This window comes from Mesoplodon mirus, assembly GCF_964341445.2.
Source record: "Mesoplodon mirus genome assembly, chromosome: 4".
Taxonomy (NCBI): Eukaryota; Metazoa; Chordata; class Mammalia; order Artiodactyla; family Ziphiidae; genus Mesoplodon; species Mesoplodon mirus.
Window position 1 is genome coordinate 187,333,198 of NC_138979.1, and position 17,370 is coordinate 187,350,567.

General features: G+C 46.7%; 1 protein-coding gene across 5 annotated transcripts in view; it reads right to left on the reverse strand.

Annotated features, from left to right (window-relative positions):
- PPP1R13B (protein phosphatase 1 regulatory subunit 13B) overlaps positions 1-17,370 on the reverse strand; it is an 88,574-nt gene that overhangs the window by 5,792 nt on the left and 65,412 nt on the right. For 3 of the 5 annotated variants that reach the window (XM_082619772.1, XM_082619770.1, XM_082619771.1), the window contains exons 5-12: positions 13,920-14,021; positions 11,566-11,740; positions 10,353-10,549; positions 8,066-8,206; positions 5,140-5,320; positions 3,579-3,683; positions 1,212-1,381; positions 349-850 (exon numbers count right to left, since the gene is read on the reverse strand). In XM_082619772.1, coding sequence (XP_082475898.1) covers positions 349-850; positions 1,212-1,381; positions 3,579-3,683; positions 5,140-5,320; positions 8,066-8,206; positions 10,353-10,549; positions 11,566-11,740; positions 13,920-14,021 — 1,573 coding nt within the window. The remainder of the gene's footprint in view (positions 1-348; positions 851-1,211; positions 1,382-3,578; positions 3,684-5,139; positions 5,321-8,065; positions 8,207-10,352; positions 10,550-11,565; positions 11,741-13,919; positions 14,022-17,370) is intronic. The other 2 variants (XM_082619774.1, XM_082619773.1) reach the window with 1 other exon arrangement.

Sequence of the window (17,370 nt, forward strand, 5' to 3'; positions counted from 1 at the left end):
AGAGCTCCTACTACGCCAGCTCCCCAGACAGGTCCTGTGCAAGTTACTACGAAGCAAGAGGAAAAGAGGAAATTCCGAAATGCCAGCCTTCCGAGACCTGGATTTCCTGAGAAATGCGGGCAGGCGGGCGCTCAGACAGGAAGTCAAGAGAGCTGTGGTCCACCTGCAGAACTGCTCTATGCATGTCATCTTTTACCCCCATCCCACACAGATACCCAAGGCCACACTTTATGTAAGAATCAAGTTTAATCCTAAATAGCACGTGGCCCAAAAGTAAGGATATGGATTGGCATTTTCTCAAGTATGATTTCCTTGCCCCGAGAGATGGAGAGTGCAACCCCACCATACCTGCTTTAACCGACTTATTTAAGGTGCTGTGCGCCGCTGGCTGGTACTTCTTAGGTGGCGTGGCTTGCTGGAGGTACATGGAGTATATGGAACTTGAATTCACTGTCTGTGGTCCTTTCCTGGGGGATTGTGGCCTTGACCCTTTATCAGCCAGGAAGGGCCTAATGGCCACAGTTAGTGGGAGTTCAGGTTTGCCGTCTCCAGCTGGAAAGGCAGGCAGCCCCGCCGGCGGGTACGTGGGACTTGGTGGCACAGAAATCCTCTGCTGAATCTGCTGGGAGGACCCTGGCTGGTGGGGGCCACCCGCAGGGGGCAGCGGTGCAGGTTTCTGACGACTGGGCAGGCCTGCGCTGGGCCTGGGCAAGCTGCCCTCCTTCCTCCTCTCCAGGGAGTTTGTCGAGCCTGGGCCCACGGGCGCAGGGCTTGGGTACGTCCCATAGCTTGGGGGCAGCTGCTTGCCGACACCGGGGATGGGAGGTGGCACTTTACCAATCTCGATGCCCTAAATTCAGGTGTTAAAAAGAAAGACAAAGTCATCCTTTGAAAAGTCAAGCACATTTCCATCCACGGTCACAAGAGCACAAAGTAGGACTTGTAATGCTTCCAACAGGCTTGTGACCAGGCACGGGGCACGCCATGGGGGTGAACAGCAGGGTGAACGACCCTGACCAAAGGCCTCACACCTGCACCCGGCTCTCGTGCTCAGGGTCCATGAACTCCTTCAGACTTGGGTATGATCTGGACACCAACAGGATTAATTTGCCTCGTGACACCTCCTACCACTTAGATAAAGACGAAGGCTAAATAAGGGTGTAGTCGGTTAGGAGCTTGTTTGTGTTTTGTGACAAAGACAAAGGGCCTACCAGCTTCTCCGGGGCTCCCAAGGCCGACAAGGGCATAGGCTGGCTCGACACGGCCCCCTGCTTGACAGGCCCCTCCACGTTTGGGTCCTTCCAGTCCACACTGGCGATCTGCGTCGGTTTCACCAAAGAGCTAGAATTTTGTTTTAATGTTGGCCAGTTTCCATCATTGGCTTGAAAAGAACACAGAATTTAAGTAAAATTTTTCTTGAAATTAGTTGAACCAACATAAGAATAACCCCCTGCCAGAAGCAAAAATCACCTTCTGGGACATCACGCTCTGATGGAGCTCCATGACCAGGAGGTGCCCCCCCACCCCCACACTGGCTGCTGTGTGGCAGGACGACCAAGGTCGGCGGCCTCTGCTGGCACCACCTCACCAGTGCCCACGTGCGGTCACGTGTGCAGAGACTCCATGACCAAGCACAGGGCTGCTCCAGCCCGGGTGAGGGGCCAGAGGATTGCAGAAACATTCTTAGCCCCCAGTGCAGTACAGGTCAAAGCCATTACATCGACACCAATGAATAACATAAGCGTCGGCACTTGGTTTTCAAACACTATTTACAAATACAGACAGCAATAAAAAAAAAGACATCTTTTGGTTTTTTTTTTTTTTTTTTTTTTTTTTTTTTTTTTTGCGGTATGCGGGCCTCTCACTGTTGTGGCCTCTCCCGTTGCGGAGCACAGGCTCCGGATGCGCAGGCCCAGCGGCCATGGCTCACGGGCCCAGCCGCTCCGCGGCATATGGGATCCTCCCAGACCGGGGCACGAACCCGCATCCCCTGCATCGGCAGGCGGACTCTCAACGACTGCGCCACCAGGGAGGCCCAAAAAAGACATCTTTTGACTTCATAACAGGTTTGACCTGTACTGCTTCTAGTATTAAAAGAAAAATTTGACCTTAATCTGTTAGAAATTTCCACCCTCTTAAAATAATTCATGATCACAGGAGGACAGTGCAAGTTCCCAGTGATTGGAGTAGCAGGCTATCATTCTGTTGCAGTGATTAGAAAGCCAGTCAACCCAGCATTTTCAGGACAGCCACTGAAAAGGTATGTTTTTTAACATAGCATCTTCCAAACTGAGAAAGGGTGCAGAAGCATCCCCTGGTAACACAGGCCCACTCACAGTGAGCCCACAGAGTTAGATCTCAGCCCCCCTCAGGCCCCTGCTTCTCTCCGCAGCGGTACAGGGCTGGACTGGAGTGGGAACCCTCACAGCCATCAGCCGTACGGGAGGGAAAGCAGCCAAGGGCACTGTTCTGGGCCCTCCTGTAAGAGCAGCACATCCTCGCCCCCTCCTCCCATCTGCCAGCAGGGGCAGGTGGGGCAACACCAGAGCAGCAGGGAAATCACCCTCCCTTACAGCAATTGTGCTTGAGCCCAAACCTGCGACTCACAAAACAGGAAGAGCAAACTCTCAAATCCGCTCTGCACATAGCCATACAAGGCAGCGTCAGCGCAGTGAGGACGACAGGGCCTCTGAGCGCCTGGGCAGCGACAGCTCCTAGGCCAAATCTATCTCTGGCAGCAGCACGGCCAGCCCGTTGTGTCCACTGCTACTCCGGCTCAGTTCCTCCATGGCTGGAAACCACTGCAGGCTCCAGGCCGCTGCTAGGGCCCTGGTGAGGCACTCCCAGGCCTTAGTCCAAACCATCGCTTTGCTCTGTGTGGCCCATTAGCCTCTTCCGGGCCAGAAGTGTGAGTGCTTTCACACCCCCCTGGTTGTATCAGACTGGGGTGTGTGTGAGCCAGAGATGCACAGGTTCACCAAGGATGCACCGAGATGCAAACTCCGGGCTGAGGGGAAAATGGACAGAGCCTGCTGCTGACTCAGGAGGGAGGATGGGGCTGGCCGCGGGGGCTAGAGCCCCTGACCTCTCTCAGGATCACAGAAAATGTGGCCACCAGCTGCTCCTCAAATCCCACAGCCATGGGAGAGTTCGCAGAAATCAGGCACAAAGGGACTGGACAGGGACTAGGAATTTTCTTTCTTCAGGATGAGGCAGGAGGTACAGAAGGAAGACCATTTATTCTTATTATAAAGGGACAATCATCTGTAAGTGTGATGGGAGATGCCTGTACTGAAGATAAAAGCCTCATAATGAACTCAGAAAATCATCTTAATTTTGTAAAAACAAAACCAAAAAACCCTTGCTGGGCCAGCACCTGTCAAACCCTTCCTGAGGATGATCTGGTGTTTCGACCCAGCCCAACTCTCACACTGGTTGAAGGCGGGGACCAAGTACGTATACGTGGCTTCTGTCTCAAGTCTGGATGCAAGGAGCAGCCTTTGTCAGTTTGGAAGAGCAGCCACGGCTGATTTGGCACTGTCACCAGAGCTTCCCACCAGACCTGCCGGCCAACATACGGTTCGCAAACGGGCTTGTGGGGCGCTGTGACGAGCCACAGTCAGGCCCGACGTCGAGGTCTGACACTGCCCACGAGCTGGTCACTCTGGGTTTACCATGGCCATCTGTGTGACACGGGAACCAGAAGGACAGCCGACAGCATAGTCAGTCTCCCCTGGGAGATTTTCTCACCCTGGCTCTACATCTGGGCCGAGATACTGCCCCCCAACGTGGGGGTGACACAGGTCTCCTGCGCCCACTCACCCCACAGCACAGAGAAGGAGCAAGGCTACTGCCAAACCTCCGGAGGACACGGTCTCCCGGCCCTGCGAGGGGTCTTCTCCCGGCAGCCTCTGTGAGGCGGCCTAGCACACACCCACAGAGAAGAGGGGAAACTCGAGCCATTCTCAGCTTGGGGCAGGTTTGAGATATTTAAGCAGAGAAGGAGCTGGCTGTGGTAATTATCTGCCATCGGCAATAGCTGAATATATACTCCCACTGTCGGGTGGTTCAAACTATAAATAACAGCTTATCAAAGAAAGCTGCAATTAGAGTTTCATGCCGACCACGCGCTCCACGTGGCTTCTGAGACACAGCCACGAAGAGATCTGAGCCGGGCACGTGGCCCGCGAGGACTGGGGACACCTCCTCCCACCTGGGTCAGAGCAAGCCCTGGGTCCTCCAGCGGGGGCAGCAGTGGTGTTGCTGCCCAGACCAGATGCCAGGCAAGAGAACTCAAAGCGAACAAACGAAAGGCCAGCACAAATCTACCACCAAACCTAAAAAAGTCCTCAAAATGCAGCCCCGACCCAGTCAGCACCACAGCTGCCAGGAACGTCACCTGTGCTCTGTGACTCCGTGTGTGATGGGCCAGTGTGGCAGCCCTGTCATAAACAAAGTCTCACTGCCAAGGAGCCCTGGCATCTCATGCATCTGTTTAAAGCACAGCCGTTTTCCTCTGAGGACACGGTGCGGAGTCTCCGTGGAGACCTGGGCCTGCACTCGGCTAGGAAGCCGGGGGCGCCGCAGGGGCTCCATGTCCTCGGGACGGCTACACACCAGCTCGGCGCTGGGGGCCCGAGTCCGGTCACACTGCACGATTCAGGGTGGCCAAGAGCCAAAGGGGTGGCTTGTGGACTTTCTGGTGGACAGAGACCATGCTGGGTAGGGAAGGCAGAGCAGCTACAGGCTCTGCTGATGGGGAGGCAGCCCTCTGCCTGGGCCGCAGCGTGAGGACGAGCAGCAGCCCAGGCTGCAGTGAGGCGTCCCCTGCCGCCTCCGAGCACCCTCACAGGCAAACAAAACCTGTGGCAGGAGAGGCTCAGGTCTTAACTAATTTGTATTTTGAGAAGCCACACACAGTAAGGACACTGAGTCCAAAAAAGAGAACCTGTTCTTGTTTTAGGATCATCGTTTCTGTGGTGGCACACAGATCCCCAAATGCTGCCCTAGAGGACAAAGTGCCTTGGAGGACACATCACAGAGGCTGGGTGCAACGTGGGGGTCTTCTCTGAGCCACTGTGCCCCCCCAGTCCCCCTTCCTGCTCACTTTCCCCCCGAAAGAGGACCCAGGCCACTCACCAGATTTGGATCTTCCGTGGGCAGCACTTGAGGCGACAGTGAGAGACTGGGGCTTTATGGGGTCTCCGGGGGCAGGACAGCTGCCGGTGCTGGGAACCTGGATGTAAGGCCCCACCGCAGCGACCCTGCCAGGCGTGCTCAGGGGTGACTGTGGCGACGACGTGCCATTCACACGGCTCAGCTATAAAATGGGAAGAAATGAGAGTCAAGATTCTCCTCAGTTAAAAGAAACTGTAAGCCTAGTATGACCGACTGCTCAGGTTTGAGCCAGTCACTCAACAGTTCATACGCAGGAAGCTCCCTCACCCTGGAAGATCAGTATCTAGAAAGGGCAAGACTTCAAAAAAGGGCCTGAACCCACAGCCCCATATGAGTGATGCTCTGCGATAACACCTACCTGTTTGTGAGTTATAAAACCAGGAGCCGAGTGTGTAACAGAGCAACCCCTCAGGACCCCTCTGTGTACATAACCCTCTCACCTGGGGATGCACTCCCTCCCCTGGGTGGGCACAGAGGCATTGTCAAGCCTGGGCTCTGAGCCTGGCTTCAAATCCTGCTCCGCCACTTTACTCGCTGGGCTGCCTTGGGCTGCCTTAGGCAAGTGATGCAACATCTTTGAGCCTCTGTGCCCATGTCCAAAAATTCGGGATAAGCACTGTTGTAAGGACTGAATGAGCCGCAGGACAAAGTAATAGGGTCTGGAACCAGGTGAGACTCTGACCAGTTCCCTGAAGGCAGCTCTGCTGTTCTCAGCAAGGACACCAGGCCACAGCCAATGACACTGGTCATGTGACACTGCCCAACAACAAAAGCCTGCAAAACAGGGATCTGACTAGACAAATACTGACCCTTAGAGTTCCCCGGACAGGCTCTGAGAGAGCCATACCCATCCTACGATTGTTTGCAAAATTCTGCATGCATGAGCATGTGTCATTTTGGAGAAAGCACCCGTGATTTTGACAATTGTTCAAAGGTGCCTAAAACCTTTGGGTTGGAGACACATCTCTGCAGAAGCACCAACTTCTTCAGGGAGATCCCTTGAAGTATCAGATGGAATAAGAAGTAATATTTATGTAGCCATCTGTGATGGTTTATTTTACCTATCAACTTGGCTAGGCTGTGATACCCAGATATTTGGTCAAACATGTCTAGATGTTGCTGTAACGGTATTTTTAACATTTAAATCAACAGACTTTGAGTAAAGCAGATTGCCCTGCATAATGTGGGTGGGCTGCATCCAATCAGTTGAAGGGCTTACAGAGAAAGACTGAGGTCCTCAGAGGAAGAGGGAATTCCACCTCTAGACTGCCTTCAGACTCAGGCTGCAACATCCACAACTCCCTGGGTTTCAGACAACTCGCCAGCCCTGCAGATTTGGGGTGTGCCTGCCTCCACAACCGCATGAGGCAGTTCCTTACAGTCAGTCAACTGATCAGTCTCTACACACACGTACACACAGAACTGATTCTGTTCTCTGGAGACCCCTGACCCACCACTACTAAGACTGTAATGTAAGCAAGCATGGAGCATGGGCACACGTCCTCTCCCATGGTCTGTGTGTTGTTAATTGAGAGAACAAGAAAATCATTATCTGAAATTATGGCATCATACAGATTAACCATTGACCTTTAAGGACTGTTAAAAAAAAAGTGGATTTGTAAATAAGAGACTTTTCACCTGAGACCACTGACCACAATGCCCACAGAAGTGGCAGGACCCTTCTGCCTCCTGCGTCCTCCTAACCCATCCCACCAGGCGAAGCTACTGAAGCCTGCACCTCACCTCCTGAGAGCCACCTTCAGAGCAGCAGGAGCTGACAAGAGGACACCTGTCAACTGTGGAAGCACCGGTTTTGGAGTGTGGAGAGAGGAACTCTGGGAGCACTGTCCCAGCTACCTGGCTGCCTGCTCCATTTCCACTCCTGAGGGCAAAGTGCCAATCAGCTCTCCACTCAGGCACTGCTCCCCTCAAACACTGAGCACCACTGGTGGAACAAAAGGTCAAGTGCTACATCCAGCCAGAGACACCACGCACAGCAGTCCCTTATCCTCCCACGAGCTCCCAGCGATGCACACACTCATGAAACACTGACAGCAACGGCAAGATTCAGGGACACCTGCTCACAACAGGGCTGGGTAACGTGACCACAGGCCCCGGGACGTGGAATATTACACAGAAGTTACAAAGGGAATGAGGTAGTAATGACCTGGAAAGATACCCATATTGCAGTTAAAAAAAAAAAAACAGAACAGTGTGAATGATATAATTCCTACAATTCCATTTTCAATTAAAAATTGAATACCTTTCCGTCTATATTAAGCAAAAGACTGGAACCATTAATAACTATCATCCCTGGAGAATGAGAAGGATGGAAGGGACTTCCACATTTTCCTTTAAATATTTCTGCACTGTTTTAACTTTCTTCCAATGAGTATTTACTACCTTTGAAATTCAAAATACCACATAAAGATTTTTAAAAAGCACTAACCCCTTATACAGCACTTTTCTCAGGAGTTTACAAAGTCTTTCCACATGGGTTATTTCTCAGAAGCCTTATAGCAATTCTCAGTTCACAGCAAGGACACGAGGCTACACAAGGTCCAGGAATTTATGCACGTGGCGCAGCCTGAAATGGGTGCTGCAGCTCCAGTGCCAAAGCTCCCCCCAGTGGAGGGGACAGAGCTGCCTGGGGGGTGGACGGTGAGGAGCTGCGGACCGAGGGGTTCTGACCCGCACACCAGGAAACAACTGTGTCTTTGGGAATGTGAACTTTCTTCCACTGTCACTTTTTATGGTTTATGGCCGATTTATGTTTATCAGCTATGGCACGTGGCGGGAGCAGAATGGCATGACACGAAGATGTGCACTTTGAGGATGAACCATGCTCAGTAGTTTATCTCACAGAAATATTTTCTTTTTCACATGCCTGAATTTTCTTCCCATAAAGACGCTCACGCAGTTCACTGATCCGCTTGTCCATCACGGCCACCTCCATGTTGCGCTTATTCAAGAGCTCCTTCTGCTGCTGGAGCTTTGAATTCTGTTCCTGGTTGAGCTGATTACGAATCTGCAAAATAGAAAACACAACATTTATGATTTGTATTAACTAAATAGTCACGTTCTCATTGTTAGGGGGATTAAAAAAAGAAGAAAAAAGCAACATTTAGTTCTTAGGTGTATTTACATACAGGCATTGTCCCCTGTATGCAAAATATTTTACAGGTACAGCACAGATGAAGCCGGAACATATTTCTTATGGAACAAAAAAAGCGCAAATATCTGCAAATGTGTCTTCTTCAAAGCGTACGGAATGACTAGCACCAGTAATGACTGTGGGACACCATGCCTGTGGTCCTAGGGGACAGGGGCGGGTGGGGTTCAGTGACCTAAGGAGGGGCATCTGTTCTGCCCCCCACAGTCCACAGAATGTGGCAGCAGGAAACCCAAGGATGGCCAAATCACCAAACAGAATGTTCTCGTATCATTTTAATGGGTTAGAACAAGCACTTTAAAAAAATGAAACAGAGAATACAAAACATCAGAGTGCACTGCACATAGAAGGTTAAGTCTTGTCTTGCTAAACTCCTGCAGACGCATACATGTACTAGCACATACATACTGGCATATGTGTATAGACAGGAGATAACATGTACTTTATAACCTAGATTGCAGTCAAAAAATTGGAAATATATAAAAATAAATATACTACAGTCATCACCCTTTTACCAAAAAAAAAATCCTTAAAAAATCCTGCACTTGCATGACGGAGGGGATATGGGGATATATGTATATGTATAGTTAATTCACTTTGTTATATAGCAGAAACACAACAATGTAAAGCAATTAGACTCCAATAAAGATGTTAAAAAAAAAAACCCTGCGCTTTCAACAATTGCTTAAAAATATAAAAAGTAATAAATTCTTGTAACACTTTGTTTCTACGCATTTACATTACAGAACTTAACGGTAACAAGTGAGTTTACTCTCTGTAATTAAAAATTTGCATTTGCATTTCATAAAATGATATAATACTTTTTCTAGCAAGTGCTAATATAACTGCAAAACTTGTATCTGGCTTGAAAAATCACCTGCTGGAGACTTCCCTGGTGGTCCAGTGGGTACAACTCCGCACTCCCAGTGCAGGGGGCCCAGGTTCAATCCCTGGTCAGGGAACTAGATCCTGCATGCCATAACCAAGAGTCTGCATGCCACAACTAAAGATCCTGCGTGCCACAACTAAGACCTGGCTCAGCCTAAATAAATAAATAAATATTTTAAAAAAATCACCTGCTGAATGACAGTTTCTGAGAACTGGGAATCTTGAGGGTTGTTATGATTGTGTCCTCCCAAAATTCATATGTGGAAGCCCTAATCCCCAATGTGATAGTATTTGGAGATGGGGCCCTTGGGAGGTAATTAGGCTTAGATGAGGTCGTGAGGGTGGGGCCTTCATGATGGGGTTAGTGTCCTTATAAGAGGAGAGAGAGAGATCAGAGCATGTGTGGACACAGCAAGAAGGCAGCCAGGAAGTGGACCCTCACCATGAACTGATCTTGGACTTCCAGCCTCCAGAACTGTGAGATATAAATGTCTGTTGCTTTAAGGCAGCCCAAGCTGACTAAGACAAGGATTTAACAAATAGGCATCTGTCTTGTCAACACACAGTTTACACAGAGGCCTTAAGTATTATCTAAAGCTTAATTCTTTACCAGTTCATCATATTGCCAATTAAATTCATACTGAAATTTCTGTACCAAAAACACGCTAAGTGAAAGAAGCAAGCCACAAAGAACTAAAACTGCATGATTCCATTCATATGAAATTTCCGGAATAGGCAAATCCATAGCGATGGAAAGTAGAGTCATGGTTGCTTAGGGCTAGAGGGATAGGGGGTTGTGGGGTGATGGCTAAAAGGTGTCGGGTTTTTTTGGGGGTGATGAAGATATTCTAAAATCAATTGTGGTGGCGTATACAGAACTCTGTGAAGATACTGAAAACCACTTAATAGTATGCTTTAAATAGGTGAATCGTATGCTATGTGAATTATGTCTCAAAGCTGTTTAAAAAATTCTTTTGTACTGAATATATTTTGTGCCTACTATTAAATTAGAATCCATTCATTTGTTTCCAGTTCCTGAGGTTTCCACACTGAAAGAAAACCCAAAAGATAAGGAAGTTTTAATAGAATCATTCCTCAGACCCAGGTGAGTTACCTGTAGCTCTTGGTACAGTCTTTTCAGCTCCACTGCTGCTGGTCCTGTCAGCTTGCCATTGTAAGACTGGAACCCATTCAGTTTTCCCTTCTTTAAATCTTCCAATTGCTGACTGAGCTGATCCACTCTTAAAATCGCAGTCTGTACTTCTTGCTTCTTTTCTTGGAACATGGCACTGAACCTTTCTATTTCAGCAGCTATAATTTCCCACCAATAAAGGAAAAAGAAACATAATTTAGTTGATATTCTTTTTTTCATAGTATTTTGCTATTTTTATTTTGTGATTTCTTCATTTCTATCCATTTAACTCAACTTTAGCATCATCTAGTGCCAGACCTTGGAGAGAAAGTTGTAATATCCATAATCCAAAACACACTTCAACAAGCCTTTGGAACACATAATGTGACCGTTCATATGACAAACAATTAATTTACACTAATTATTGAATATTTTTAAATTAGGGCAATCTGTCCAAAAGCTATCTTGGTCAAGCCACTTAGGAATCTCAAGGCACCAAAGAGACCAAAGGCTCTGTGAGGGCAGGACCATCCAAATCTATCTTGCTTATTCTGTAACATAAAGTAGGTACTAACAGAATTGATTGATGAAGTAACAATCCACGGACACAGAAATAAAAAGTGAGCATTTGTATGCTTTATCTTAATACATAGATAAAATTTATGCTGTTCAATTAAAACAGACCCTCAGGGCTTCCCTGGTGGCGCAGTGGTTGGGAGTCCGCCTGCCGATGCAGGGGACGCGGGTTCGTGCCCCGGTCTGGGAGGATCCCGCATGCCGTGGAGCAGCTGGGCCTGTGAGCCATGGCCGCTGAGCCTGTGCGTCCGGGGCCTGTGCTCCGCAACATGAGAGGCCACAACAGTGAGAGGCCCGCGTACCGCAAAAAAAAAACACCAAAAAACAGACCCTCATGATGAGTTGAGTCTTAAGAGTACCCTAGCCCCAGTCTAAAAGGTGGCTGCAACCAAGGTAACAAAAGGATCTCTCTACTACATTGCTAAAGCTGCAAAAGATTTTCTAAAATCTTTAATCTAACCAATCCATCCAGTTAGATGCAGATGACAGAGCAAAGCTTTAGTGCTTTTCTACAGCAAGATCTGACATCAGCTTGTGACTGAGAGCATCTGGAAGCTGGCCTCTGTCTCACGTCACCTACACCTGCTGAGTGTGGGCGCCAGTGGGCCGCGGCACGTACACAGATTGCCATTCATGATTTTGCTGTAGTCTACTTGTCCTCTCATGGCACGGATCTTCTTCAGTTTATTTTCCTGGGCTTCAACTCTTTCTTTCAATTTCTGAAGCTTTTCATTTTCAGAAATAGACTGCTGCTGACGGCGCTCCTGTTGCTTTAGAAAATGTAAACGCTGTTCCTATTGAGAGAGGAAAACAGCTAACTTTGAAAATTGAAACGTACGGTAACTTTTGTACACTAAAAAAAGTTTAAGTGGATCCCTCAGTATCTCCTATCTTAATGAATGTTACAGAAATGCTAGCCACGCTTTCACCTCCATCCTGTGTGTGGAAGCCCCAGCAGCCTAAGCTTCCTGCTGCCAGTACCAGGTTTCCTGCTGCTACAAAGCGGCTTTCAAGGGTCCCTTATATTAACCTCCTAAAGGAAATGAGCACTGACTAGCAGAGGATTTTATACTGAAAAGAGATAAGGTGAGCAGGAAGAAGATGAACCTCTAATCTGCTAAGTGACAGGAACCTTTGAGGAAGGGTTTGTTTTCTTTAGGATTGGTTCCTTCAAAAGTAATCAACCATTTTATAGTCAGACAAGAACAGGACAGTCCTACAGTAAAAATATTATGCGATACTCTTCAATAGTTTTTTTCCCTACTCATGTGAAAGCGTACCTTAAGGGTAACAGTCAACATTATTCATGGTCCCACCTGTATGCATAAAACATATTTAAGAAGAGGCTTAAGTGTGACTGTGTAGGCGTTACACTCTGCACACTAAGGGAAGGGAATATGTGCTTCAATATGGAAAGATCAGCATTAACTTGTGAATTACACTGCTGAAAGAATCTAAGATTTTTTAAAATAGCAATACTCTTGGATCAATATTTGGAAAGAAAATAAAAAGTAGAATTAGAAAATTTTATAATGACATAATACCACATACACTTCATCTTAGAAATGGGATGAAAATACTTTCCAATTACTTTTGTTCTTTATTCTTGTAAATCCAATAAACTTTATAAGACAACTTTTAAAAACAAGTCCAACTTAAACTATTATTTGCATAAAAGTGGATAGAATCACATGGTCATTCAATAAGTGAAAAAAAATTGAACTGGACATTTGGTTCTTAAGAAAATCTCTCTATAGAGCAAGCATGAAAAACCTAGGCAGTGGCGTTAGCATGTTCTCTGTACAGCAGTTTCAGAACATTTACGATCATTAGAACATGAAATCATTTTCAGCAGGCATGGGTGATAGGTCTGATTTTTTAGTCCAAGACTAAACCATTATTTAGAAAAGTTTTGAAAGCAAGCAGGATCCTGTGGGGCCATCCCAGGTACAAAACCCTTTCCGCGCCCCCATTTCTGGTTTGTAGGGAAAAGGCTTCAGACTCCTACGCCTTCCCTGAGCTCCAAAAGGCAGATTCAGTTACTAACCAGGAAGTAAGAGAATGCAGGAACAAAGGAGGAGCAGTCAGGAGACAACAGGGTCCTGGCTCCTCCTCCAGGGACACACGGAAGATATACCCTTGAGCTCTTCTGCAGGAACTAAGGCCCCCACCCAGGTGGAGGATGGTAACTCCACACTGAGCACAGACTCTGGAACACCAGCCTGTTCCCTCACCACCAACCAATCAGAAGAAAGCCACACACCCTGCAGCCCTCCCCTAAATTTTGCCTATAAAAATGCTTCCCTGAGAACCACCGGGGAATTCGAATTTTTTGAGCATGAGCCACCCGTTTTCCTCACTTGGCCCTGCAATAAACCTTTCTCTTTTCCAAACTCCAACATTTCTCTTTTGGTCTATTTGGCCTCACTGCAGGTCAGCAACAGTTTCAAATCCTATGACAGAGTTTCAACAACAAATCTAGTACTCAGTATAAATAATGAGTGCTGACAATGCTGTGCACCAAAATAAACCAAACAAGTTCCTCGTGCGGTGGGATAAAGGGAAGCCACTGTCTTGGGGGCCCATGGCCAGTGTCTTATCACAGGTTATTGGCTTCCTCTAGAACACTAATGCCAACTACATCAGCCGAGAACACATCCAGAGGAAAAAGGAGGGGACAATGGAAAGCATCCTTTCTTTCTAAATTTTATCTACAACTGGGTAAGGCCAACTGTTTCCTGTCCTGGGGGGCTGTGTGTGCAAGTCAAGGGTCAGATGCTCTTGTTCTGATACTTTCCCAACTTCAAGAAGCTACAGTATGCATTTATGATTACAGAAGAGATAACTAAGAAAGACACTGTGTTTAACACCGTGGCGGCATGGCCCTACTTGCAGGGGTTAGCCAGGTCATCTAAAATAATGCCTAAGAACACACTTGTTGAACATTTCCCCACCGCTGCTTTAATAACTTACCTTGGCAACCAACATTTGCTGCTGGTTTTCAATTTGCTGTTGTTGCCTAGCTGCCATATCTTGGAGTTCTGAGAGGGTAAGTTCGACACGTGGATTCCCAATCTGCAGGGAACAAAACAAACTCAGACTGGAATGTATGTTTATCTGCATAATCATTTTCTCTAGTGTCAAAATGCACACACATCAAGATTTTTAAATAGGTTCCCTAGAAGCTAAGAGAAGATAAATAAGTTTACTTTCTCATAAGAACTTTTCCTCCTAATTGTTGACTGCTTCTATTAAATTTATTTGAGTAAACGGGGATGTCAAATGTTTAAGGATAAACAATGTAAAAAATAAATGTGTAGGTGACACCTTGAGGACAAATGTCATTTCACTGCCACCTGGTCTCAAGAAGCTGAAATACAGAAAAGATTCTAATATACAAATATCTCATTAAAAACACCATAGGTATGGCCTACACCAAAGATTGACCCATTATTGACAGAGAATTATCCAATCTATGTGAAATAAATACAAAAAGGTAACATCTGGAGGAGTGGCAACCAATGGAATTGGAAAGCATGTCCCCATTCTCTGTTAATGATAAATAATTACACCAAGCATTTTTATTGTGTTCATCATGAACCTTGCACTGAACGAATTACTTTCCATTTATGAACTCATTTAAGCCTCAAAATGCCACTCTCAGGTAGGTATCATTATATCCCCGTCCTACAGATGAGAAAATGAAGCAGAGAGTTCAAAGTGTGCCACAGGTCAGGCAGTCTGCACGGACAGAGCAGGATGCAGAGGCTTACTGCTGACCATCTCATACAGCACGGTCTTTACTAAGCATGCGCTACTATGCTAGACGTGACACACGCACTGTATCACACAATCTTCATAACAAACCGCCGTGTCAGGCACATGAGCCCCACAATGGGCAGGAATCCCAGGAGAAAGGTGAAGGGACGTGGCTAAGGGCACAGAGCTGACAAAGGGACAGAGCTGCAATCCTAGCCATGTCTGTCTTCCTCCCACCTCCTCCAGCCCTGGCTGTGCTAACCATGCAGGTGCACAGCCCCTCCTCAGAGCTCCACTTTCTACCTCTAGGCTCAAGTGCAGTCTCAGAGTCCCTCCTACCTCCCTTGCGCCCTCTTGTAATTCTTCACAGGGGTATACCCACCCCGTTCCTCCGGCTCCAGTCCTCCCCAAATTGTGTGGTGTTCAAGCCCATTCTGGACTCTTGGAAAATGGAATCAGCATCTGTTCACCGGTCTTAACTGGACCACATTTATCTAACATCCCGAGAAAGTAATGTGGAGCAAGCCCCTTTTCAAAACTAGGTATTGTAAACTGCCAAGTTACAGAAACTTCATTTGAAAAGAGATTAGTTCATTCTCCAGAAATGCCTGGCAGGACTGTCACAATGCCCCAAATTTCTGCTTTAATACTAATAAAGGATTCTAATTTCTACCTATTGAGATTTTCCAATCACCACAACAAAAGGTATTTTTAAAACTTTCAGAACTTTACTCCTTAAACATTTTTCACTAGAGAAAAATGAAGTTCATGCAACAAATCTTTCAATTCACATTAATTTCATAATTTTACAACTTGAAGAAAAAACAAAAACCTGTCTCTTTGGTCTCCCCTCCACACCAATGGCTTAGAATAACAATGAAAAGAGGACAGAGGAGAAATTTAATTGTGTGATATTCTGATATTCATACCCGTGGACAAGAGAGAGCTCTCTGTATGTGTTGTGTCATAGTGTATTTCAAACTATAAGACTAAGATATACTCTATTTTCATAAGTAATTCAGGTATTATATCTTATGTATATACTCATATATATTGTAATTTAATAAAAGTTTACTGACATAGATATCACAAACGGAAAACTGTATAAATCATAGTGTTCAGCTCAGTGAATTATTTCAAAGTGAACACACCTGTGTAATTTAATTGTATTTTAAACGGGTTATAAAAACACAAGCCACCATAAATTTGTAAGTCAACAGACATGCAACATTTTACACTTTAATACATACTCCCTAATTTGTTCAATGTGAAAAGTTAGAAGAAAGCCCCTTTTCAGAGTTCTTTAAGGAAACAAAAACCTTTGATATAAACTCTATCCTTTTATGACAGGCCTATCAGTATGCATTCTCTCCTTGTAAACTAAACCCCAGAGGAACAATTCAAAGTTCTCCATATGAACTCAATTTATTCAGACAAACCAATGACCTAATTCCTTGCTTATTTCTTCTCATTGCATCTAATAAGAAGAAATCAAATCCTGTTCCCATGGGCACATCGAGGTCCCTCATTATGGTAGTTATCTGATGAGTTCAACTCCAGGTCACAGGGAGGACAAGTCACTTCCACGACTAGTAAAACTAGTGGAAAAGTTCTCTCGGTAACAGCCCAACAGGTTTCTAAAATACAGGCCCAGAGAAAGGAAACAGCTCCCCAGCCTTCCACCTGCTGCACCATCCTCCCAGTTGGACTGCTGCCTGGGGCCCCAGGGCTCAGGGTCCCCTCTCCCACCAACATTCTACCTGGACTCTGAATTCCAGGGCTGGTATTTATGTTCCCAACGAACGCGGTTCTCTCTCCAGCCTGACACTGATGTCACCCATCTCCCACAACAAACAGAGCCCACCCAAGCCCAGGTATAATGGACTCCCCACCCACCCCTACCCCCAACAAGCTCAGAGAAAACCAGAAGCCTCTTGCCCCCAGACTTCACTTATCTGGGCATATCATCCCCTTCTTTCTCCAAGCGTCTACAAATCTACTTGTGTGAACAATGAATTAAGAGACATTATTCCTCTAACTTACAATACTTGTATTGCAGTATATACAAAACCCTCACCTGACAGAAAACTTGTGCTGGCGTGCCCTGGCTAATGAGAGACTCTCCACAGGTCCCAGTGCATCCAACACCCACAGCGCCCAGCCCAGTGCATGGCCACAGGCTGCGATCAGTGATGAACATTTCTTGAATGGCTTTATAAGTTAACCGGTATTTCCTCACCCTTCCACCACACCCTGATCACACACCTACAGAGACAGCATCTTCTCAAGCTTCAAGTCCAGACTCCTTTTCATTCTGTCTTCTACGCAGAGTCGACACGCTCCTCACCATTCTATCTCCCTCCCCATATCTTCCCCTACACCTCGTGAACCCACATTTCCTCAGGCCCCTATCACCTCCCTTCTGACGATGTCCCCTAACTCCTGTCTGCCTGGAAAGTCTATAAGCAGCAGTAGTAAAGGAGCTTCGTAAAAGGAGAAACTAAGCCATGTGCTCAAGACCCCAGCAGGAGTCAGAGACAGAGCGGGGACCAGCACCAGGTATTCTCTATTTACACGACAGGGTGACTGTGAAGGGGTCAGGAGAACGGGGGCTTTTTTTTTTTTTTTTGAGTACTATACACGTTTGATACCATGGTAATTCGTT